The sequence below is a fragment of the Sarcophilus harrisii genome, chromosome 2 (genome assembly GCF_902635505.1).
Source record: "Sarcophilus harrisii chromosome 2, mSarHar1.11, whole genome shotgun sequence".
In the NCBI taxonomy this organism is placed as follows: Eukaryota; Metazoa; Chordata; class Mammalia; order Dasyuromorphia; family Dasyuridae; genus Sarcophilus; species Sarcophilus harrisii.
Window position 1 is genome coordinate 104,890,077 of NC_045427.1, and position 26,364 is coordinate 104,916,440.

Sequence of the window (26,364 nt, forward strand, 5' to 3'; positions counted from 1 at the left end):
AAGACTCTAGTACAAAGTAGGGGAGTCCTCACCCTTGAGCTAGCTGACAACTACAAGAATTTTCAGAGCCCAGGAAGACTGAATAAACCTCAGTTGATATCAGGCCCAACTGTGCTGGAGAGGCGTAGCCCTGGACAAGAAAGACCCAGCATCAGTTGAGTGCAGAAGCAGCACAGGCAGGGATGTTGGTGGCTTACTAGCACTTGCAAGAGGGTGGAACTTTTGGTTTGGGATTCCTGGACAGAGGGGAAAGCTGAAGGGACTCTTGAGGCCTCATTCCTCCCCACTCCCACCCCACGATTAGAAGTGCTTACACTAATACCTATTATTAAAAAATAAAAATAAACTGGCAAAGAAGAAAGAACCCCCACCTTGTTAAGTGAACAGCAAAGACTGAGATTCATCTTCAGAGGAAGATAGTAAAGTGAAAAAAGGCTCTTCTACCCCAAAGAATAACATTAATTGGCTACCTTCCTAGAAACAATTTATAGAACTCAAAACACTTTGAAAAAATCAAATGAGACTAAGAAAAACTTAAAAAAAAAAAAAAAAAAAAAGAACCATGCAAGAAAAACAAGATTATTATAAAAAAGAAATTAACCAATTAAAAAAAGTGATATAATGCTTAAAGAAGAATCTAACTCTTTGAAAATTAGAATTGGACAAAGGGAAACCAGTGAAGCTATCAGAGACCAAGAAATAACTAAACAAAATATTTTTAAAATGACAGAAATAATATGAAAAATCTTACCAAAAAATTGACAGAACAAGAAGAGAAAAAATATGAATAATTGTATTACCTGAAAGCTATGACCAAAAAAAGAACTTTGACACAGAAATACAAGAAACAAAGAAAACTGTCCTGGAGGACAAGGAAGGAGGAAAGTAGGAGAAAAAAAATCTACCAATCACCAGTTCCTACAGGGAAAGTACATTGGAATGTTATTGCTAAATTTCAAAACTCTTGATCAAAAACAAAATTTTACAAGGAAAAAAAAATTCAAACATAGTGAAGCCAGAATTAGAATTGTCCAGGATTTATCAGCAGCTACAGTGAAAGATCTCAGGCCCTAGAATTATAGATAGATGGATGGACAGATAGACAGATAGATAGATATAGATGTTAACAACCAAAAAGGCCTGCAGCCAAAAAATATGTCCAGCAAAACTAATTATAATATTGATCAACAAAACACAAAAACCAAAACTGGGCATTCCATAACTTAAAGACTTTGTCTCAATCAAACCAGAACACAATAGAAAATTTAACATATAAGAGTCAAAATCAAAGATTACTTTCAAGAAACTCAACAAAGAAAAATTGTTTATGTTTTTAATAAAAACATGTTTTTAACGTGAAAATGTAAACATGGAAATGTAAATCATCTGTTTAAGACTGACACTGATAATTAGAGTGTTCAAAAAAAAAAAAAAAAAAAGATTAGGACACAGCTGATTCAACCAAGAAAGAAATCTACATTATATGTCAGTCATATTAATATTATTTTAGATGAATGTCTACGTATGTGTAAATGGGCATTTATATATGTGTATGCATACATATATGTGTATGAATGTGTGAATGTGTGTATGTGTGTGTGTGTATATATGTATGTATGTATATGAATATGTATTGGTGGGTGTATAAATAAACTTATTCTTAACTATAAGCTTCTTGAAGGAAATGGCGGCTGGAGGGTGGGGGAGAGATAAGGGGGGTTGGGGGAGTTAAAGAGTATAAAATTTAAAAGTGCCCAGCAGAGAATAAAAGAATAACCTACAAGGAAATAAGGAAAAGATGGACAGTCATGAATATAATCTTTTTATTGTATGCTTTCTTGAAATAAACAAATGAAAAATAAAATACAAAAATGATTAAAATAGAAAAAAAAATTTTTAAAGGGAAAAATATATACAATTTCAAACATTATCTGTGTTCCTATTAAAATGCCTTCTGTTAATTTCTCGGCATTTTAAAATTAAAAAAAAAAAAGAAAATCAATAGCCTTCTTCCTTTTACTTTCATTTTTTTTGGACAACTCTATTTGCAAAGCTGCTTTTCCTTTGAATTCTCACCCAAAATTGGAGGAAAAAATATCTTTGCAATAATCACATAAAGTAAAACAAAACAAAGAAAATGATTCCTATATTGTATATTCAAGAACATACCAAAACAAAACAAAACAAATCCCTACATTGGCTATGTCTCATTCTGCCCCTCAAGAATTTGTCAAGAGGATGCTTCATTACTGCATGCTTCATTACTGATCCTTTGAAATTATGCTCATTTATCAGTCTTCTGAATTTGTTTTTTTTTTTTTTTTACAATATTGTTACTTAAATTTTTCCTAGTTCTGCCCACTTCATTTTGCATCAGATTGTACAAATATTTCCCACATTACGTGAAATTTTCACTTTTATCATTTCTTACTCAACATTACAATTCATCATATTATAAATTATTTAGCCATTCCCCAACATGTTAGTTTCCAGTTCTTTCTTTATAACAAAAAACAGTTTTTATAAATACTTTTAATATATGGGCCTTTGCCTGTTTCTTAGTCTTCTTTGGAATGATTACAGCAATACTAATGGTAATGATGCATCAAAAAGCAATATATTTTAGTGAATTACTGGGTCGAATACTAATTCATTCTTAAAAGACTTTACAAATTGTTAACTCCATCAATAGTTCACTAGTGTGAACTATTCTCTAATCATAGACAACACTTGATAATTTTTATTATCTTGCTGATGTAGTACATATAAGGTAGAACCTCTGAGTTGTTATAACTTACATTTTACTAATTGTTGTGAACATTTTTTAAAAATGAAACTTTTTTACATGGAAATGTAAACATGTTTTTTATAGCTTGCATTTCTTTTTATGTATCTTGACTATCTATTGCAGAATATGTTCTTACATATTTGAAGGAATTTCTAATATTTTGGATATTGTTGTTGTTGTCACCCTTAGTTCTCAAAGACCAAAATGACATCACTATGCTGGAGTCAAAGTACAGTGACTAATCAAACCAATAAAAGCTCAAAAGGTTCTGCAACAGGTTGGGCACAAATAATCCATATAAATATTTGGAGCGTAGATGGCTTTGGAGCCATCTACAGAGCACTGTGTCTTGTTTGATACAGTATGCCATGTTGGGCAGTCCTATGTCAGTGTTTCATAATTTAATTCCACTCTTTATCAGACACTTTGAGAATGTTCTTGTATCTTCTGACCTCTATGTGAGCTTCTGATTTGTGTGGGTTCTCTGCTTGATATTTGAAAAATGTGGACAGCCCATCAGAGTTGCTCTTTCTACAAGAATCTGAATGCTTGGTAGTTCAGGTCCAGAAAGGTCCTTGGGGTCTGCTATCTTATCATGTGGGTAATCTTCAGAATTTTAACTAAGGTAATGCAGATGCAAGTGATTCAGTTTCCTCGCATGGTACTGGCATACTATCCAGATTTAACAGGCAACAATGAGGTCAGCACAATGTCTCCAAAGACCTTCAGTTTGGTACAGTCTTCTCACCCACACTTTATTTCAGAGCCTCCCAAACATTAAGTTACCTCTATCAATGTATGCATCAACTTACTGACATCCCTAGAAAATATACTGCCAAAGTAAATGAACTTATCCACAGCACTCAAAATTTTCTATTAGCTTTAATAAATGATTCCATATATAGATGGGGGAGTGCTGGTTGGTAGAGACTTCTGCTTTCCTGGCATTAATTGTTAGGTTAAAATTAGCATAAGGGGCAAGGAACTGATCCACACTCTCTTGATTCTCAGAGATGTCACTGAGTGTACTCATCTGTGAACAAAAAGTCATGCACCAACATTCCCTGCACTTGAGTCTTGGCTTGCACCCTTTTCAAATTAATTTTACCATTGTTTTTTCCACAAGCCCTCCCAACTGACAACTGGTCTTGGTTAGATCAATGAACGTTGTATACTAACCTCTGTTCTGGAGCTGTCAAATAGCAAACACCACATGAACTGTTTCCTGATCCTTTCTGAAGCCACAATGGCTGTCAGGTAAATGACCATCTTAGATCACCCTATGAAGGAGGACTCTGGCATCTTGCTGACAATGACTAAGAAAGATACCCCATGCTACATGATTATCACAAGACAACCTTTTCCCCTTTTCTTTAAACAAAGGCATCTTTGAACTCCTGAAAGATAATGTCCTCTTGCCATGTAACCCAAAAAATTTCCATCAGCATCAGTGTGAGCAACGGACATCCTGTTTTGTAAATCTCAATTATACTAGAAACAGCACCAAGCACTTTGCCACCCAGGAGGAACTTGATGACATTCAAAACCTCTTCTTCAAAACCCTGTTAAGATATACATCAACTGATGCTGAGTAAGTGAGCACAACCAGAAAAACATTGTACACGGCAACAGCAACATTGTGTAATGATCCATTCCTCTTCTTTCTTTTCTTCTCCCCTCCTTTTGTCTCTACCCATTTCCAAGTCATAAGCTTAGATATGAAGGCCATATTCATATTTCACAAAAAGTTTGGTAGGATTTCGTTTTTTTTTTTTTAATTTAAATAACAGTAGATTTTTTTGATGTATGGTAGAATTCAATAAAAATCTATCTGGGGCTTTTTGCTTGATGAATTAATAACAGTAAGTTGTCAAGATTGGAATTTTTCAAAAGCAACAAGTGAGTAACAGAAATGGAAGAACAATAGCAAAAGAGATTATGTTTGTAATTGTTGGACTTAGTGGTAAGCTTCAGGAATGAATTTATTACCTAATCTGAGCTATTTTCTTCTTATTCTAGACTCAAGACCTACTTCAAATAACCAGAAATGAGGTTCAGATTATTGAAAGAAGAGAAGGGAAATAAGATACTGAAATAGGTTTTACAAAGCCATCTTTCAAAAGTATAAACTATATTTAATATCCTAAAATCAATTCATCCTTTTGTATGCACTCATATCCATGACACTGTACCAAAGTTACAAGTTTCTGGGGTACAAAAATTTTTTCGTAATCATATATATAAATTTAGCTTTTTCTAGCACCGAATAGCGATCTAGTTTAAATGCTTAACATTCTAATAATTAAAGTCAGAAGAGTGATAAAAAAGTCTTTTGATGAAAAATCAAAAATCTTTTATAAGAATCTATTATCAAAGCTAGACAGATATGAATATATCCCCCAAATGACAAGTAGTCAAAGAACAAAAATTCCAAAAGAAAAAATTAAAACCCTCAATAACTTTTGAAAACAAAGTTCCAAATTGCTAAAAAGAAACAGAAGTTTACAAAATTGAATATTTAACTAACTGGCTGAAATGAAAAAGGAAAGAAAACAGGGCTGATGCAGAATGCAAGTGTTAATAAAAATATAAGATTAGACTAGAAAAGCAAATGTTCATACTCTTTAACCTAGAAATATTATTGATATTGGGAATATACCCGATACATACTAAAATATTCATAGCAACACTCTGCGGTAGCACTTTCCTACCCCAAAAAAAAAAAAAAAAAAAGGAACCCCTCCCCCCCCACTAATTGGAAAATGGCTAAACAAACTGGGTTTAATGGAGTATTACTGCATTGGAAGAATGAATATGAGCCATTTAGAGGAGCTTAACAAGACTTAACTATTCATAATAAAAAACAACCAAGAGAACAACAGACAACATGATCACAAATCTGCAAAGCAAAATAAAACCAAAAGGCATCAGAAGTAAGATCAATTAAGTGATCCTTCTTAATTCTAAAAGAATGATGAAACATAACTCCTTTTCTATCTAAAAAGGAGTTGTATGATACTTCTCAGATATGGTAAATGATGGGAAAATGGGAAGGTAGAATTTCAAAGGATGGTGACTAGGAAATGACAACAATGATCAAAGCAAAGTACTCAAACATTAAAAAGAAAATAAATGGCTAGAGTTAAATTCCTTAAGGGTTTTAAATGCCATGGGAAAGATTTTGTGTTAGTAGCAAGAAGAAATTCCTAGAGAAAAATTTTTGAGCAAATGAATGTTATGCAAAGTGAATTTTAGCAATTGTTCAGATTATGGTTTAGAGAAGGAAGAGACTGAAAGGATAGAGCTGATACTGGGGGCTACTCTAATAATATATGTGAAAGATGATAACCTAAAACAGGGAAGTGCTCAATTGAATAGAAATAAAGGAACAAATACTAGAGATGTAGTGAAGGCAGCATCAGTGAGATGTACCAACTGACTAAAAACAGACTGAGGGAGAGGAAAAGACAAGAATGATTTTGAATTTGGAAGTCACAAGATGACAGAAACAAGGAAATTAACAAGGGGAAAGGGAAAGAATTCCATTTTATATTCAATCTTCTGAAGCTTAAATCAAAGAATAAATAAGTACTTATTAAGTACTTTCTGTAAGCTATGTATTGGGGATATAAATTTAAAAGGGATATAAGTCATGCTTTCAAAGATCTCATATTCAGCTAAAGAATTACATGTTCAAAGACACCTTTAAAAAAGGTAGGACTAAGAACTGAGGGAATCACAAATGGCTTCTTCCTTTAGGATACAGTATGTGAACTCAGTGTTGTAGGTAGAAGATGGTTCCAAAAAACGAAGATGAGCATTCTATGCAAAAATATTAGCTTATGAAAAGAGAAGGAAGTAGAGTATTTTATATAGAACAGTTTCTTAAACTGTGGATTGTAAACTCATATGGGGGTTTCATAACTGAATGTGGGAGTCATGAAATAATGATTTATTATCAGTAAATGTTTGATTTGTTGTTTTATATACCTATATGCATGGGATCACATAAAAATTTCTCAGGCAAAAGGGGGTCACAAGTAAAAAAAGTTTGAGAAGTCCAATAATTATACTACTTCAGCTACCACATTTGCTTCCAAATTCACCTAAATCTGCCCTAAGATTCTTCCTTCATCAATTAATCTTCAACAGGTATCCAAATGACATTTCTAAAGCACAGATCTCACCATGTCACTTCCCATCTCCAAATCTAGTACCTAGTATAAAATGTAAATATCTGTTTGGCTCTTAAAAACTTTCACAACACAAACTCCATGATCAGCTAGTCTTTGTGATATTTCTCATAACTGAAGTTTAATCTCCCGTCTCTGCCTTTCTAAGAAAGGATCACTCCAGCTGAAGTGAACTCAACTCCTCGCCTCTGCCTCTCAGAATCTTTCGACTCCTTCAAGATTTAGTTCAAAGAACTCTTACTTTAAAAAAGCATTTATTGATCCACCCAAAAGCTAGTGCCCTCTCTCCCAAAATTGTCCTGTATTTATTTTATAGAAATTCAATATATTATTTATTTATGCAGTGTTCTGTCAAGAGAATATAACCTTCTTAAAGAGTGGCAGTCACTTCCTTTTTTCTATCTGTTGGCTCCCAATGCAATGCTCTGTAATAGTATGTGTTTAATATTTGTTGATTAATTGAATCAGCCTGGAAAGAAAGGCCTGAGACAGATTGTATTAAGTATTAAATGTCAAATAAATGTCAAGTTTGTGTTTATCCTAAAAGCAATAGGATATTATAGAAGCTTCTTTAGCCAAGGAAATTACATGGTCAAACCCATGCTTTAGGAATATCAATTTGGTAGCTGTATCCTAGAGGACAGTATGACTAGATGTAGGGAACAAACTAGAAGATTTTAATACTCCAACAAGATGTGATGAGATCCTGGACTAGAGTGGATGTGGTGTTAAATGGAGAGAGGTATGAAAGTAAAAGGTTGACATTGCTGAATCAACAAAAATTAGTCACTTATTAAAGCTGCATAGGGATTGTGGGAAATTCAACAAGCAGTTGGTGATAAACAATTACAGAGTAGAACTAGCTACTCAACAGACCCATAACGATCGTAACTTGTCAAGATCTCCTTGGAGATCTGCTGTCCAATGTCAGATTATTACCTCTCAGTTTTGTCATTTGGATATAATGCCATTTATCATTTTGTGAGTAATTAAAATGGGAGAATGCTATGTTTGAAAATAAGTAAGTTTTAATTTTTATATCAACTATTGTACCTCTTGCTCTTAAAGACATGATTCAGAATTTTAAGACGGAAGGTAATCAGTATGACTTCTCCTTGGTGGCAAAATAGAAGAGTGAAGCTGCTGTCCTGGGCTTTTGATGCCTGGAATTAGAGGGCTCCTTCACCATATGCCATTCCTGGCCACCATTACGAATGATGTTCCCATCTCCCACTCCAATCCGTTGAAGGGGCTCCATGTGGAAATAAAAAATGCAGAAATGGCAACTGCTCAAGGCCTCCTTCACCATACAACCTTCCTGGTCATCATTACCAATGACCATCATGGGCCCAGCTCCATCTTGGAGATATCATTACTGGAAAAACTTTTTATTGTATGATTGTAATTAGCAACCTGGGGGTCATTTTAGACTATAAGCATTTCCATAAATGGAATTTCCCAAAGATTTTAATTAGCAAATTACTACTTCTTTTTGCCCAACCACAACAATCAAGGGTCTGTTTGTGAAGATACCTGAAAAAATCTCTTACTTTACCACCACCTTTTATCCCTAACCAACTTTTGTCCCTTTTTTTTTTCCTATTTGCTGAAATGTGCTAATTTTTTAAAAAATTTCTTCATTCTACAGCTCTTCCTCAAATAATATATCCATTATGGGCACTAACTAGAAACTACTATTTACTGAAGTTATCTCTCCCCTTTACTGACCATTCTTCCCTCTGGTAACTCCAAAGCAATGGGCTAGAATGAGAAATTCGCACTCCTGATTCTCTACTGTCAAGAAATGACAGGCCATTACTTAATCTCTCCAACAAGTATATTATACCTGTTCTGATCTCATTTTATTTCCTTTACAATGCTGACCTCATAGTTAAGGAACTCAAAGCATTGTCCTTCTAGCATAATTTCTAGGTTTCTTACAACCTTCAGGCATTCACATCTTGCCAATCCCTGTCCCTTAATAAGATCCAGTCTTATTTTAAGTATTTTTTTTTTTGGACACTCTTCTTACTCCTAAGTTGCTTTAAAAAAAAAAAAAAAAAAAAAACCACTGGGGAAAACCATGGAAGCAAAATTCCCTGGATCCACTATAAATTTGTTAACTAAACACAAAATTAGTTTATACCATGATACAATAGTCTCTTATTGTCCAATTTTATATTTCTCATTTCCTAGAAATATGCTCATCTTTCTAATAGTTTTTATCTGACCCTGCTGTGTACTCAAAGTCTATTATTTTGTTATACTTCATAGTGTATATTTTCTGTCTTCAATTCCAAGTCCTTACCACCTACATGGTTAACAAATTCATTCAAACTCATTCAATTACTTAATTCTTCTCTCAAGAGTTGCAAAAGATCTAATTGATAAATTGATACTGTTTTCTGTTTTTATACTCTATGACTTGTCAGCAAATTCACTTAATAGTACTCATCAAAAATCTCTCTCTTTCTCTATCTTTATCTCTTTCTATACTATCTTTACCTAGACAGAAATCAAACTTCTTTGTCCTGATTCTCTTCTAGGTTTTTCTAAAACTGTTCCATTCTCATTCTCCTCCTATCTGTTAAACTATATTCTCTTTTGCAGATTTTACATCCATGTAAAATAGACACTAACTATGGGTATCCCAAAAGGCCTTGTCCTGGGCTCCCTTCTCTTTTTATTCTATTCTACAGTCATCTTATCACCTCCTATGAGTTCAATAGGTTGATTCCCAGATCTGTCTTTCCATCCATCTATCTGTCTGGTGAGCTATCCCTCATTGATCTGCAGATTTACACCACCACATTACTAATTATCTCTTGGACATCTTAAGTTTTATCTTCTTCAGTCATTAAAATCAATATATCCAAAAACATAATGAAGAAACCAAAAATATATGTTCCCAGTTAGCTAAGCCTGCAATATTGGTATTAATCTTAATTCCTCGCCCCATATGACTATTCTGTTGTTAAATCTTCTCTTTTCTACATTTATATCTCTTGTATATGTCCCCTACAGCACATTCCTAGTTCAGCTCTTTACAATCTCTCGCTAACTAGAACCAGTCTTCTAACTGGTTCCCTTGCCTCAAACCCTCTCTACTCCAATCTACTCTTCACTCAGTTACCAAGATGATTTCCCCAAAAATGCTAGTCTCGATCAATAACCTCTCCAGTTTAATAAGTTACAATGGAACTCCCTATTACATTGAAGATCAAATATTAAAGTTCTCTAATAATGAAAACTTCGTAATCTAACCAATTCCTATCATTTTAGCTTTCTTACACTTTATTCCCAAATCCTCTAGGCATTCTATAATACAACTGTGCTAACCTATTTACAGATTCTCAAACATATCACTCTATCTCTCATTTCCCTTTTTTGGCTATCTCTCATACCTAGAACATTCTTCTTTCTTATCTCTACCTCTTGGCTTCTTTGGCTTCTTTCACACCTCAAGTCAACTCCGACCTTCTTTCTGTGGGAGGCCTTTGCCAGTACTATAGGCAGCCAATGCTTTTACCTCTCAGATAATCTTCACCTAGTACTTTGTAAATAACTTGTATTTACCTAATTATTTATATGTTACATTCCTCATTAGAACGAATGCTCCTTAATGGCAGGATGATCCCAAAAGTGATGTCATTTTGATCCTCTTTGAGAATAAAGGACAACCAACCAACCAATCAATGTATAATACAGTCCTAGTGCATAATATTTAATAAATACTTGCTAATTTATATGACTAATCATCCAATCTAAATCTCTTTTGCTAGTTTTATCAATCATCTCTTGCTCCTTCATTTTGGTTACTGATCAAAATTCTAATTTTTAACTTTTTTTTTTTTTCTTCTATACACTAACCTTTGATAATTTTAGTGGATGAAGAATACCACAATCTTCATTCTTCAATTTCTCTAATCAAATGATAAATCCACTGATTCCCATGTCCAGAACTATTACCTGTATCCAACCACTCATCTTTATCATTTCTCAATTTCATGTCTCATCACGATTGTTTTAATGACTTTTAGAGGGCCTATCCATATCACTCAAATACTGAACAATTTTTGTTCAAATCTGGCCTCAAACACTTAACACTTCTTAGCTGTGTGACCCTGGGCAAGTCACTTAACTCCAACTGCCTCAGGAAAAAAAAAAGTCATTCTACATTCATAGACTATCTCAGACATTACTAGTTTGTAATCCTGAGTATTTAACCTCACTTATCCTCAGCTTCATCTATAAAAACGGAGGGGAAAGGCAACGTCATATATTAGACAGGAAATTAGCTTTGGACGCAAGACAACCTAATTTGAAATCCTACCAATGATTTTAAATTCTACTGGTTAACCCCTTAGTGACCAAGGCAGTGCTTCAATGTTAATATAACAGTCCTCCATTCCCTGCTATCTTTTCACCCTCAAATATTCCTTCAGCAGGCTGGCCACTTCCTTCTACCAGACAATTCTTCCCAGGGCCTAGATTCTGGAGAGGAGCACAGGCTAACCAACTTCCATTCCCTTCTAGGTTCTGCTTCTGAAATACTCCCAACCCCATTCCCTCCCAAAGACTCAGCATGTGCACCTTTCCTTTTGCTTTTGTATGTCATTTTCCCCTATCAGAATGAAAAATGTTTAAGGGCAGGAACCATCATAATTTTTGTTTGCAATTCTATCTCCAGTGCTTAGGACACAGGCAAACAGTAAGCATTTAACTGCTAATTCCTTGCTATACCTACTATAATTTCATGTCCTGGCTGGTGAGTTAATAGGAACTGGCATAACTCAATATATCTAACCTACTCCAATCCATGATTAATATTATATCAAGTAAAAATCTCCCAGGAAACTCAAGACACTTTAGGCAACTTGCTAATTTTACTGTTGCCTTATATATTGCCCAGCAACTCCCTATTATCCCCAAACCACAAATCTCTCCTTTTTGTTTTAGAAACAATGATGAAATCAGTTAAATTATAATTACTGTTATTGGAAAGGGTATGACAATCAATCACTTGTGTCCTAAGTCACAGTATCTATTACTCCAAAGACCAAAATTTCCATCTCTGGACATTATTCCCTTATAAGTTTGTCTCCCTCTTTTATGGATAAAATCAAAGGTCAACTGAACAAAAATGTGTTAGCAGAAAAGAGTGGGGGATTTGAGAACAATAAGAGAAATAATAGTCAGAGCACAGGATTATTCCATGAATCAAAATCATATAGTACACAGAAAGCATACTGCAAAAGTTGGAGCTCAATATAAACAGAAAAAAAGCCCCAATCAATAAGTACCTAAAACTGCCTTTCCTGATTACTCACTACCCTCAATTCTAGATTAAAATGGGAAAATTCTGTCTGGCTCTCTTTTATGACCACATAACTCTCTAACCTGCCCTTAGAATGTTAGATGAGGAACTATTTTATTTTTGTTCTTAAAAAGTCATGCCTATATTTCACAGAGTAAGTTTTATTAATATTATATGTATACTAGTAAAAGGTGTTTTACTAGTTAAGATAAAATCTTACCTTGACTAAGATGTTCATGGTAGATAGATGCTAAATTAGGAAGATGCTGTTGGAGATGAGATGTTAATTCTGCATGTGAATTAATCTGTACTAATTCCTCTTCACATCCAGATTCTTCACCATCAAAATCAGCCATATTTTTTTCTGATTTTGCACTGACCTGGGAACTACTGCAACTGACGTCATCTGCACTTAGCATGTCATCAACCACATGCCTATAGAATATGGACAAGGAAAGAGTTTAATCATTTCAATTGTTTTCACTTCTTATTCCAAAACTCACATCTTTACTGTAAGGATCTTTGTGCAAATTGTAACATCTAAAAAGTTGGAAAGTTTTGATTTAACAAACAAGTGCAGAAGTTTTAAAAAGCTTAAAATATACTGGTAAAGAGTTAAAGGTTCTGATAAAAGCCTCATTTCCAAAATATATAGAGAACTGACTCTAATTTATAAGAAACCAAGCCATTCTCCAATTGATAAATGGTCAAAGGATGTGAACAGACAATTTTCAGATGAAGAAAATAAAACTATATGTAGTCACATGAAAAGGTGCTCCAAATTACTATTGATCAGAGAAATGCAAATTAAGACAACTCTGAGATACCACTACACAACTCTCAGATTGGCTAAGATGACAGGAAAAGAATGACAAATGTTGGAGGGGATGTGGGAAAACTGGGACACTGATACATTGTTGGTGGAGTTGTGAACGGATCAAACCACTCTGGAGAGCAATTTGGAACTATGCTCAAAAAGTCATCAAACTGTGCATACCCTTTGATCCAGAAGTATTACTACTGGGCTTATATCCCAAAGAAATCTTAAAGAAGGGAAAGAGATTCACTCACATGTGGAAAAATGTTTGTGGCAGCCCTTTTCATAGCAGTTAGAAACTGGAAATTGAATGGATGCCCATTAATTGGAGAATGACTAAGTAAATTGTAGTATATGAATGTTATGGAATGTTATTGTTCTGTCAGAAATGACCAGCAGGATGAATACAGAGAGGATTGGAGAGACTTACATGATATGATGCTAAGTGAAATGAGCAACAACAATACGACATGAGGATCAATTCTGATGGAATTGGCTATTTTCAACAATAAGAGAATTCTAATCAGTTCCAATTGATTAGTGATGAATAGAACCAGCTACACCCAGCAAAAGAACACTGGGAAATGAATGTGGACCACAACAGCACAACATAGCATTTCCACTCTTTCTGTTAGTGCATTTTTGTTTTTCTTCTCAGGTTATTTTTATCTTCTTTCTAAATCCGATTTTTCTTGTGCAGCAAGATTATATGTATACATATATTATATTTAACATATACTTCAACATATTTAACATGTATGGGATTACCTGCCTTCTAGGGGATAGGGTGGAGGGAAGGAGGGGAAAAGTTAGAATATAAGTTTTTGCAAGGGTCAGTGTTAAAAATAACCCATGCTATGTTTTGTCAATAAAAAACTATAATAAAATGAAAAAAAAGAAAGAAATTAGAATAGGAAAAAAAATGTACTGGTAACAAATTATTATTGTCTGAAACATTATTTTAACAAACCTACATAAATTATCTAGCTTTCCTTATAAACCAAGCTAAAGATGCATTTTAGCCAATTTTTAGTAATGACTACAGTTAATAAATTCAACAGGAAAAAAAATTTAGTAATTAGGAGTATATTCTATTTCACAAGTATAATGAGAAAAATTAGTTCTAGTGGCTTGGATCAAGCCAACTGAAATCAAGACAAACTTAATAAAAATAAGGCAATTTATACCAAAATGAGAAATGTCATATATATATATATATATATATATTTTATATCCCTTTTATTTTCCCTCTTTTATCTTAATTTCAAAGTTATCTCTGTTTTGAATAGTCACTGAATGTACTCTACCACAGGCTGATACATTCTTCTAGCTCAATGTTAGAAATGAGATGAGAAAGGTAAACAAGTAGGATGTATAAGTGTGAATGGGGTCATAATTTTTTTTTTTAATTTTGTGCAGAACAACAAGAATTTGAATAATATCTGATATTGGATAGCTATTTGCAAGAGGGAGAAAATAATTCAAATATCAAATTTAAGAACATTCATGATTAATTCCTCTAAACTTCCAATTATCTTGCAATGCTGCAAAAAGTGAAACCATTTCTTAAATTCTGGAAGTAACTAAAGAACTTCATTTTCACAATAATTTCAATCTGACTTTTAATGTCTTATAAGCTCAGAAAAATAGCTGGTCAAGGAGAAAATGGGGTGGGGAAGGAGGGAGGAAGAAGAAAAGCAGAAAAAAAAATCTATTTTTATACATTCTTCAATGAAACAAGAAGTGATTATATATTTGAAATTCAAAAACCAAGGGATCTGCTAATTAAAAAATTGGAGAACCTAACTAACTAAAAATAGAATATAATTATAATTATATTAATAAAATTACAAGGTAGATTTCATCAGAATAAACTTACCCATCATGGTGGTGGTGGTGGTGGTGGTGATGATGGTGGTGGTGGTGATGGTGGTGGTGATGGTGATGCTGTGGCCCAATAAACTGTCGACAATTAAATAATTCATTCCCAATGGCTTCTCCAAGAAAGTCCCCAGTACGTGTGATACAAGAATCCTGAGATGCTTGTGATATATGTGCAGTGCTCATTTCTCCTGCCATATCATGTTCTGTATCTTCAGGACGTGCACAGGTATCTAACATTCTGATTCGATTATCAACTGATGGTACCGAGTCACTGTTAAAAACAAGGTCCTTTCCTGTTCCATTGTTTGTGCTGCCTCTCTCTGGAGGGCCCTGTGAATCTGCCAGACAAATCCCAGCCTGTGATTCAAGCTTTCTGTTTCGAAGGTCTGTACCATGACTGCTTTTAGAGGGATCATGGCCATGGTCATCTTCTTCTTCTTCTTCTTTGAGAGCTTCCATGTCTGCAATATCCTCCGAGTGTACTTCACTTCCAGGGCTTCCAGCCGACTGGCTAGCATGACTAGAATTGACCTCATTGCTAGACCCATCACTGTGCCCACTGCTGCTGCCAGGGCCACTACTTCCATCCTCACCACTATTAGCAGTTTCATCAGAACTTCCCTGCAAGGATTCCTGTATTTCAAAAGATTTGTTACAGAAACATAAAAAATGAAATATTTAAAAGTAGTATTACAAAAGGTGATCACAAATTTATGATTTAAATATGTAAGCCTTGGAGGTAGATTATTTAACTTAAAATTAAGCAAACTGTTTCCTCCTTTTATAGATATATATTCTTTAAAAAAATGTTCTTTACAAGTCTATTAAATTATACATACAGGTTGCAAGACATAAACAAATACAAGAGAACCAAAATACAAAGTCAACAAGGAACAATAATCACAACTGTTTTTTCATTAAAAGCTTGTTATGGCCATGTGAGATCTAAATTACCATTGACTAAGTTTCCATAACAAAAACAAAAACAAAAAAAGAAAATCAGAAAAACAAAAAACATAAAAATTCACATTCAAAGAAAAAAGAAAAAATACCTCAAAAAGTCCACTGTGGGAAAAAAAATCTATTGTGAAAAACTGCTTATTACTAAAAAGGAGAACTACACAATCATGTCCATATATCATGACTTCATTATGAACTTTTAAGGTATCAAAATGAAAGATAAACAAGATTACTGCCATACCTCTGTGTCAGAAAGTCGCTGCTGCACATGTTTAGTTCTGTTAATAAGTTGCTCATCCATTTCAATATCACTGCCTCCACTTTGATGTGTATCACTGTTATCACTGCTTTGAGGACTAGCTGCAGGTGACCCTATTTTAAAGATATTTTATCTTTTATTTTTTAATTTGAATTAATGATAATATAAACTCAAATATAAAATCTCTAAACAATTAAATATCCAAAGTCTCTAAAAATGATTTAAAACTAAGTCCAATCAAAAAATGTGATGGTTATACTGATTTTATAGAGAGATTGGTAGAATAACTTGTTCTTCTACTTAATATAACTTGTGTCTCCCTTTGAAATTAAACTTCAAAACTCTGGTCCAAATTTTTATCTAGTATTTAGCATGTTAATCTAAAAAGCAATTCATTTTTTAAAAATTACAAACTATGTTGCTGTGCATGTCTAAGACTCAACTTACAAGGCGACGGGGCTGCTCTTCTGAGCTCTTCTTCCTCTGAAGAAAAAGGAAAAAACAGGAGGGAAACATTCTAAGTGACTGAGCTTCTTTGGTACAGCATATCAGTTGTTCATATTACATAATCAACAGAGATACAGGTAGGGAAGCCTGCAATAATGTAAGTCCCCACCACCTGCAGTAGTTGTTGTGGGTGCCTGCACAGAGAAGCCTAAGAAAAGAGTAGTATATGAAGTCAGGAGAGAAAAATTGGGGTAAAATGTAGAAAAAGTTTAGAAAGTCCTTGAAAATTATATCTGTAAAAGATAGACAGAATGGTTGATACCTCATAGAAACATTTGAAATATAGAAAGAGAACATTATATATGTTCTACCCTCAAAATGTTTCCAAATACAACTTCATCTTCAAAGATTTTTTTTAAACAAAGTATCAACATCTCTGCAAATGGGAAAATTGGGAGGAAATAATTTAAGCTCTATTGATGATTTAATTTTTTTTATTTTACCAGAATATACCAAAAACATGAAGCAAGCCCCAATTTATTATTTTACTACATTCAATGTTTTGTATCCCGTGCAAAGACATTATTTAATTTATAATTTAGTTCAAGAAGCAAGGAAAATTCTAATCTAAAAATCCATTTGTTTTGGAACAACTGTTTTTCCTTACCTTTCTTATTTCCCATAGGGAGGTTAGTATTGAGTAAAGATGCAAAAGAACTCTGTTTTGAAAGTTGGGCCTTAGCTGCTAATGCATTATTCCATAATGCTTTAATAAGCATAGATGCCAAATATAAGGTCTATAAAAATGAAAGGAGAATATGAAGTTAGTTTTTTAAACAACATGAAAATTTAAAATTATGTGTTCTAAATAGGCACCTACTACAAGGTCAACACCAGAATATAACTTTAGTCAGAGATTCTTACATTTCTTTCTGTTAGGGATCATGCCCTGCTGGCAATCTGATGAATCTTATGGACTCCTCACAATAACTGTTTTTATTAATAGTAGCCAGCATTTATTTCACAGTTGAAGATGTACAAAAATGTACACTGTACAAATACCTAATTTTATTTGCATTACAATCCTGGAATCTTATTATAATCCTCATTTCATAGATGAAGAAAACTGACATAATTAGAGGTAAAGTAATTGATTCAGACGTCTAAGAAATGTTTGAGGCAGGATTTGAATTCAGGTTTTCCTGACTCCAAGTCCAGCATTCCTTTCAATTGAAGACATGAGTTACAATATTAAAAAGCTGCATTGAAATGGTTATCATTTTTTTTAAAGTTCATGGATACCAGGTTAAGAATCATTTTTTCATTTAGCAAATATACATATTTTTCCCCTTTCACAAAATGAAATTTTTAAAAAATTCTTACTTGTTCAGTATGACCACTTGGATGAAGAGCTGAAACCAGATTGAGGAGATGTCTAAGTGGAACAGGATCTAAGTTCTTGATGAGCGAAGGAAACAAGTCATGTATGTACCGGCTACAATGTTTCAACTGGAAAACAAAAAAATACATAGTATGTATAAGAAAAATAAATAGAAAAGCTATATTATTACAGAGTATGATGAGATAAGTAATAAATTAGCTACACAACATATGCTGATGTTTGCATCCATTATATGTTGATAAAAGAGTATTCCTGTATTTTTAAAGCAAGGAATAAATGAATTGTAAGTATGAAGTCACAAATATCAGCACAAAATAATTTCAAGCAGCTATTAATTTTAGGTACTATATAAGTAAAAGTAAAATCATACACACCAAAAATAAATAAGTTATCCTAATTATAGATTATATACTTGTTATAAGTGGCCTTTTTACAATTTTATGAATGCTACCGTTTAATTCTTGATATTTATATTTTATTAGTACAAATATAAAGCAGTTTAACTTAAGTGCCAAAATCAATCCATAATGTGGATTATAAAAAGAGATAAACTGTGTAAAATAAAAAGGTAGCATTTATTTGCCCTAGTCAAAACCAACGTTAAATTACTTAAAAGTGTGTGGGTTTATGTATATGTACCTATGAAAGTAACACATGGTCAGTTTTTTCTCCTTTTGCATTATTAGATAAATATTTGGAAGGTGATATTTTGATAAAATCTAGAATGAAGACAAATTGAAGATTTCTTTAGAGTTTTTACAATTTAAAGAAACGCGGAAGAAAACTAGCTTTATAAATTTTTTTAATCACTTAGGATTCAGAATACCAAGAATCCAATAATGTCAACGTTTTATTAATTTTCTCTTTATTATAATAATAGCTTTACCAGATCAAGAAGAAATCACTATATTTTAAAAGACTTTAAGTGTACCCTACATTACATGCTGATGTATAAAATATGCAAGTAAAGTATTTTACATCAATGGATTATCTAGGACTTTCTTTTGGCAAAGGTTTGAGTGGAATGATTTCTTATTTTGTACCATTGCTTTATTCCTAAAAGGTGGGAAGCATGCTTCATCATCAGATTTCTGAAGTCAGGAGTTCTTAATTCATTCAAAGCTGTTTTCTTCTTTGTCTAGTCTTATGTCTACACCTTAGTCTAGTCAATGTATAAATTGTTTCCCTGGTTCTCCTTACTTTAGTCTGAATGAATTCATACATATTTTCCTTGGTTTTCTGAGAATCTGTCACTCTTTCATCGTATCATATAAGTAAATTTCCTTTATGTTCATATACTATAACGGGTACCTTGTTTTGTTCCCAGTTTTTTCCAGCAATAAAAAGAGCTACAACATTTTTATAGAAATTGATACTATTTCCTTGGAAGTATATAATGTGCATGTGTACGTGCGCACACATACATACATACACATACACACACACACACACACACACACACACACACACACACACACAAAATCAGTAGAGCAAAAGGTTCACAGAATTTAATGACTTTGAAACATAGTTCTAAATTGTTTTTGAAATAATGGACCAATTCACAGATCAACCAATAGTTGCTTAATGCCATCCCTCCAATGATTTTCAATTTGTTCTCTTTTATCAATTTTGGGAATCTGAAGCTATTTAAAATGAAACCTTTGTTTTTTAAATGTGGATTTGACATTATTAGTGTTTTGGGACACTTTTTCCGATGGTTAATAACTGGCTTTCTAGGAAAATTCTGGAACATAAGCTTTTGCAAGGATAAATGTTGAAAACATATTTGCATGTTATTTTGAAAATAAAAAACTATTATTTAAAAAAAACCTGCTATTTCTTCTCTTAAAAATTGCTTATTTGGAGCATCTAGGTGGGGCAGTAGATAGAGCACCAGCTCTGAAGTCAGGAGAACCTCAGTTCAAATCTGGTATCAGACACTTAACACTTCCTACCTATGTGACCCTGGGCAAGTCACAACTCCTATTGCCTCAGGGGAGAAAAAAAACTTCTTATTCATATTCTTAATCATTTACATATTAGAAAATATCAATCCCTAGATATCTTTCATATCAGTCCTTTATCGAAGACATTTACGGCCAAGATTTAGCTAATAACTGCTTTCCTTCTAATTGAAACTGAAATACTTTTTACTTTGACCATAGGTCTCAAACTTTCCTAACCAGAACCTGGAAACTACTATAATCTCCTCTATCTGTCCCTAACTGATAAATATATATTCAATGTTAGACAATACAAATTGAAAGATTTGTTCACTGAACAAAAATAACTGGTGAGGATATAATTAAAATCATATTCAAGATAGAGTACATGGCATGGATTCACCAAAGAGAATAAGTTAATTGACTTTCTTATTATCAAACACTTCTATATACTCTAGGTTTTTTAAATGATTTGTGTTAATGTGGTTTACTTACAAAATACTGTAGTAAATTTTTACTTTTCTAATTAATACCTGAAAATAAATATTTCATTCTAAAGAGAAAATAGAAATACTCTCTATGTTATTTTATGTAACAATAGACAACAAATAAAGGCAATTTTAATGTAAAAAATTAAAGAAACATGCTTTTATACTTGCTGCTACTGCAAAGAAGCTCATTTCCTCTCTACAATATTCCTCATCAATGAGGCTTCATAGAATGAATTGCAATAATCAGAGGTAAAAAGGAGAGAAAATTTAAGTCCTTTTGTTGATGCTATTGGCAACTCATAACTTTTCTTCTTCTATATCCAACACTTACATCTCTGCCCTAGATCTAATACTGAACTCCTAGGAAGCACAGGATATAAAAGTTCCACCATCTAAAGACAAAAAAAAAAACAAAAACAAAAACAAAAACAGAAACCTATCATAAAATATATACATATGTCTTTTTGAATGAGTATAAAGTAGATTCCAATCAGAGACATGCAATAAGGAAAAAAGAGACAAGTTTGATTTCTTGTTAAATACTATTTACTTCGGGTAAGTCTGGTAAGTGAAAGCACAAATGACAGCAAGAAAAGGAATTTACAAAGAGCTGACATAGATTACAAAGTCTTGGTCAAAAAATAAAAAATCATAAGGGTATAAAAACAGTGCTTTAATTTAATATTACCTCTACAACACATGAAATCGAACCAATAAATAAAATGAGGCCTTTCTCCAAATAGATGATAATTTATTAATAGTGCATGCAATTTATTAATGAAAGCTAGGTTAATGGCATGCCAAAAACTCTAATCAGGGCCTGACTCCATCTTTTACACTTAGGGGTGTCTGCCTTTTAACTGGTCCAACCTTACATCATTTTTACCTCTTCTGGACAATGGAAGGAAGCTATGATGGGGGAATATTTAATTAAGAAAGTGGTCTAAGAGTTCACAGCTTTTTTTTGTTACTTTATCATTGGAAGGAAGGACTGATCCTTAGGGTCAATCTACAACTAGGAGAACTGGCTTTAAAAAATATGACTGATCTTATTTTGCCTTTCTCTAATGCACTTAAGGAATGCAATTTAGCTGGTTTATGAAACCCAGCTTGCCTCTAGCAAACATGAACAAAAATATCATAAGCCATGTCAATTGGGCTTTTACCTTCTTGGTTGCTCTTTTCTACCCTAGGCCACACCAAACCTTGATGAAGGATGTAGCAAAGAAAAAAAGACACATCTCTGGAGGAGAGACCTAGACTACTCTCCTACACACACACACACACACACACACACACACACACACACACACACCCCCCAAAACAAAAAGGTCCTTGCACAGAATCTTTTAGAAGTCTAGAAATAGATTACCTTATTCAATTACACCTTTTAAAAATTACCTAACTTTCAGATGTTATGGAGTCTGAGAAAACAGATTCACATAAAAATAATAGCAATAAATAGTATAATTCAACATTAATTTTCTTCACTTCCAATCAAAGAGAAAGGGTTCAGAAGAGAAAAATAAGTAAAGAGATAGTGAAATAAGTAAAAATAAGCTTTAAATATCTGAGCCATACCTCATTTCTCCACTAAATAGAGAAGAGAGTCAAATTTATAAAATATAATTCATTCCCTAATGGATAAGTGGTCCAAAGAATATGATCAGGCAAATTTCAGATAAAGAAACCAAAGCTATCTATAATCACATTAAAAAACATTCTAAATCAGGATTTCTTTAACTTTTTCCATTCATGAACTCTTCACTCAAAAAATTTTTACATGGCTATATATAAAATGGGTACATAAATCAAACATTTACCGATAATAAAACATAACTTTAAAAATGTTCAGTTGCAAAATTGAAGCTGGACTCTAAATCACTCCTGATTAGAGAAATGCAAATTAAAACAACTGTAGGATGCTCCTCACACCTATCAGATTGGTTAATAAGACAAAATAAGGAAAATGATGGATGTTAGAGGGGAATGTGGCAAAACTAAAACACTAATGCACTGTTAGTGGAGTAGTAAACCCTCCACTCTGAAGTGCAATTTGGAACTATGTCCAAAGGAAATATAGCTAGGACTATATCCCAAAGATGTCCACCACTTTTTTTTGGAAGGAGGAGGGAGAAGTACCTACTTGTATGAAAGCATTTATAGCACCTCTTTTATGTGATAGATAAGAACTAAAAATTAAAGGGATGACCATCAATTGGGGGATGGTTAAACAGACTGTGGATATATGATTACAATGGATATTATGCCTTAAGAAATGACAAGCAAGATGATTTCTGAAAAACTGATACATGTATCAAGTGAGGTGAACAGGACTAGGAGAACAACATAACAGCAATATTGTTCAATATTCTTCTTTACTTAGCTATTCTCAGCAAAACAATCCCAAAAGATTAATGATAAAGCATCCTATCTGTCTCCAGAGAAAGAATAAATGTTGTCTCAATTTAGACTGAAATATGCTATTTTTCACTTTCTTTTATTTGAGCCTTCCTGTACAAAATGACAAATATGGAAATGTTTTACATGACTTCACGTGTATAACTTGTATCTGACTGCCTACATTCCCAAGGAGAGTAGAGGGCATAAAGAGAGGAATAGAATTTGGAGCTCAAAACTAATTTTTTTTTTTTTTTTTTTTGGCCGGGACTATTGGGACTTGTTAAGTGAATTGCCCAGAGAAACAAAGGTATGAAGTATTAAGTGTCTGAGGCCAAATTTGAACTCAAGTCCTCTTGACTTCAGATAGCTCAAAACTTTTTTTAAAAAATATTTAAAAATTGTTTAAATTGTAATTGTAGGATAGAGGAATAAAAAAATTCCTAGTCAAGGAAGTCATGCATAAGAAATGATAAGAAGGTATTAGCTTGGGTTTTTAGAAATTTATCAAAAGGGCTTCCACCTAAAATGGAAGGGGAACTAAATCACCTATGAATATCTAACAAAAGTGACTTAGAGAATTCAGAATTCTAGTTCTAGTAATGAAGTAATTCTACATTCATAATGTACAATTGCAATAAACATGTTTAAAATTCACACGACACAAAAATTTTTACAGGGAAGTAAATCCTAGGTTTTCACTCAGGTATATTACATGAGTGCACAAAGTATTTCTAACAAACAAGAAAAACTATAGAATCTAAACCAAAAAGAATGTATCGAACACAAAAGTACCAGGGAAACTTGGCAGAATAAGACTGCATTAACTGAATATAGCTTTGAAAAGTACAAATATTATTATTTTTTAAACAGATAAATAGAAATGCACATTAAGATATGCCAATCTAAAGATCAGTGCTGAAATATACAAGTAATACCATCATAAGAGTGTGAAAAAGGCGACCTGGAATACAGAGGAAAGAGATGAGTTTAGGAAATCGATATATAAACATAGCATGATACCAAATAGTGATGAGGCATTTCATTTATAAAGACATCTGCTAGAGATGAAAGCATCTAATAATTTACTAAGTTTTCTTTTTTTCTTTCTTTTGTTTTTTTCCCCCTCAGGACTGGTGCTCTATCCACTGCATCATCTAGCTGCCCCGTGAACATACCTTTTTAAAAATTCAAGTTGGTTGATGATTTCCTTATATAGCCACATCAGTCATTTGAGGCCAGATGTTCTTAACTTTTTTGTTTCATGAAGCTTTATCTATTGAAACCCTTTTCAGAATAATATTTTTAAATGCATAAAGCAAAATACATAGGAATAAAAGGGAAACCAATTATAATGAAACATCTGTTAGCAATTTTCTTTTAAAGTTCATTGATCCCAGGTTAAGACTTTTCACTTTTTCCTCCTCATAATAAGTATTCCTGTTTTCATAATTTCATTCTTACCTATTCTTTCTTTGCCTTTTTTCTCCTATATTTAAAAATTTTTATTATGTTCTTAGTAATGTATAAGAATACAATTCCTTTGAAATCAAATGAAAGATTGTGCCTTTGCTTTCTTCTCTTTTTGAAATTGAGCAGTTAGTTTTCTTTAGTTCCTAGAATTTTCATCTTTGCAACCCAATTTTTTCTTTAATGAGGATCAGGGAATATAAAATTTCCCTTCTTTTTTATTCCACCTTTTAAGAAGGATGAAGTTATCATTAAGAAAAGTTAGTAGGGGCAGCTAGGTGGCAGAGTGGATAGAGCACCAGCCCTGAAGTCAGGATGACTTGAATTCAAATCTGGCCTCAAACATTTAACATTTCCTAGCCATGTGACCCTGGGCAAGTCACTTAACCCCAATTGCCTCAAAAAAATAATAAAAAAATGTTCACAATGAGATTTTGCACAATGGGTTAGGCATAGTGTAATAGGATTATATGAAGGCAAATATCCTATTTTTCCTCTCCTACAAAATGAAGAGAATGGAGTTCACAAACCCTGTTTTGGAGAATTGGACTTCAGTTTCAGGCAAAATTACAGAATACATCTCTCAAAATAAATTCAGAGAACACTTAAGAAAGGAGCAATCACCAAGTGTAATGGTAGATTCATAAAAAAGAAGTCCTGGAAGTGAATACTGAATTAAGTTTGCAATAAAATTACCTGGCCAGTAAATCATGTGAATGGTAAAGATATATATATGTGTAAGTTACCTAAATTTTAACAAAGCATATTAAGTCTCTCTGTTGTATATAAAATACTGCTGACCTTAGATTAGAAAAAGAATCTAAAAACTACTGCTCATGGGCCAAATATATGGCCTCTTATTTTGCAAGGCCCCCTAAAACAAAATGATTTTTTACTTTTGTTAATGAAATACACATGTAAAAGTCATTTTCAGCATTTAGGCCCAATAAAAAGGAAACCAGAATAGAACTGGACCTCTGTCTGAAACAGACCTTTGATTAGAAGGCAGTTACCATGTCAAATGCAAAGAATAGTGATTTATTATTCAATATCAATCTAGAGAGAGGTATTCTGTGACATTATGCTTTTTTTTTTTTTTTAAACATGATTAGCAATGACCTGGACAAAGACACAGACTATAGCTATTTAATCTACAAACAGCCTCAAGCAAGACAAGACAAAACAAGTAATGTTTTAGACGGTCTGCTTATTTAAAAGAAAACTTCTGAATTTGAGTGGAGATGTGGAGTAGGCAAAAAAGCCAACAATTCTATACCATAAGAGTTGTTATTTTCAAAGAAGACTTTCTTTTAATTGTAGTGATTTTTACAATGTTAGAAGCCATCAAATAATGGCTAGGTAACTACTTATTCTGTAGCTGAAAAGGGTTTTCTTCTTGTTCAGGTACGTAATGAATCCAAAGAAAGGCCTCTGAGGTTGCTCTGTGACTGAGAAAAGAACGCTGATCCAGTGTGTTCTGCTTCAAAACACATCTGAAAAACTGGGTTGAAATCTGTGCAGTGTAGGGATCTTGCTTAGCTGTAAATGAACTGGAGATCAGAGATCAAGATGATGCAGGGGCTTGAGATAATGCTATGTAGGTTGCTTTCTATAGTATAAAAGAAGCAGAAATATTTAGCCTGATGGAGAAAAGACATAGGGAAATATATTGCCTTATCCTCTTCCCCTTTATAGTAAAATAATTTCTTTTAATTTTGGATTACTTGTTCTCAAACTTTTCCCCTCTGTTAAATCTCAACAAGGTCTGAATCTCAGAGTAACTCCTCTAGCAATGGAAGAATGTTATCTCACATTGGTCTTGATGGGGAAGTCAAAATACTCCTCACTCCCCATTGTCATGTGTATATTCTTCCTCTGTCTCCTTTACTCATTAGTCTTTCTTCATTTGAAATCCACATGGTTCAAATTTTAGGACCAAAATTATGATAGCTAAAAATTATTGATGATCAAGTTATGTTAAAATGTTTTTCTA

The 26,364-nt window shown here is 33.1% G+C and overlaps 1 protein-coding gene across 4 annotated transcripts in view; it reads right to left on the bottom strand.

The window, feature by feature from the left end:
* Positions 1-26,364, bottom strand: part of USP34 (ubiquitin specific peptidase 34) — a 265,762-nt gene that overhangs the window by 134,008 nt on the left and 105,390 nt on the right. For all 4 annotated transcript variants that reach the window (XM_031950529.1, XM_031950528.1, XM_031950527.1 and 1 more), the window contains 6 exons: positions 18,049-18,174; positions 17,333-17,462; positions 16,666-16,701; positions 16,201-16,331; positions 14,995-15,632; positions 12,519-12,733 (listed from right to left, as the gene is read on the bottom strand). In XM_031950529.1, the coding sequence (XP_031806389.1) occupies positions 12,519-12,733; positions 14,995-15,632; positions 16,201-16,331; positions 16,666-16,701; positions 17,333-17,462; positions 18,049-18,174 (1,276 nt within the window). The remainder of the gene's footprint in view (positions 1-12,518; positions 12,734-14,994; positions 15,633-16,200; positions 16,332-16,665; positions 16,702-17,332; positions 17,463-18,048; positions 18,175-26,364) is intronic.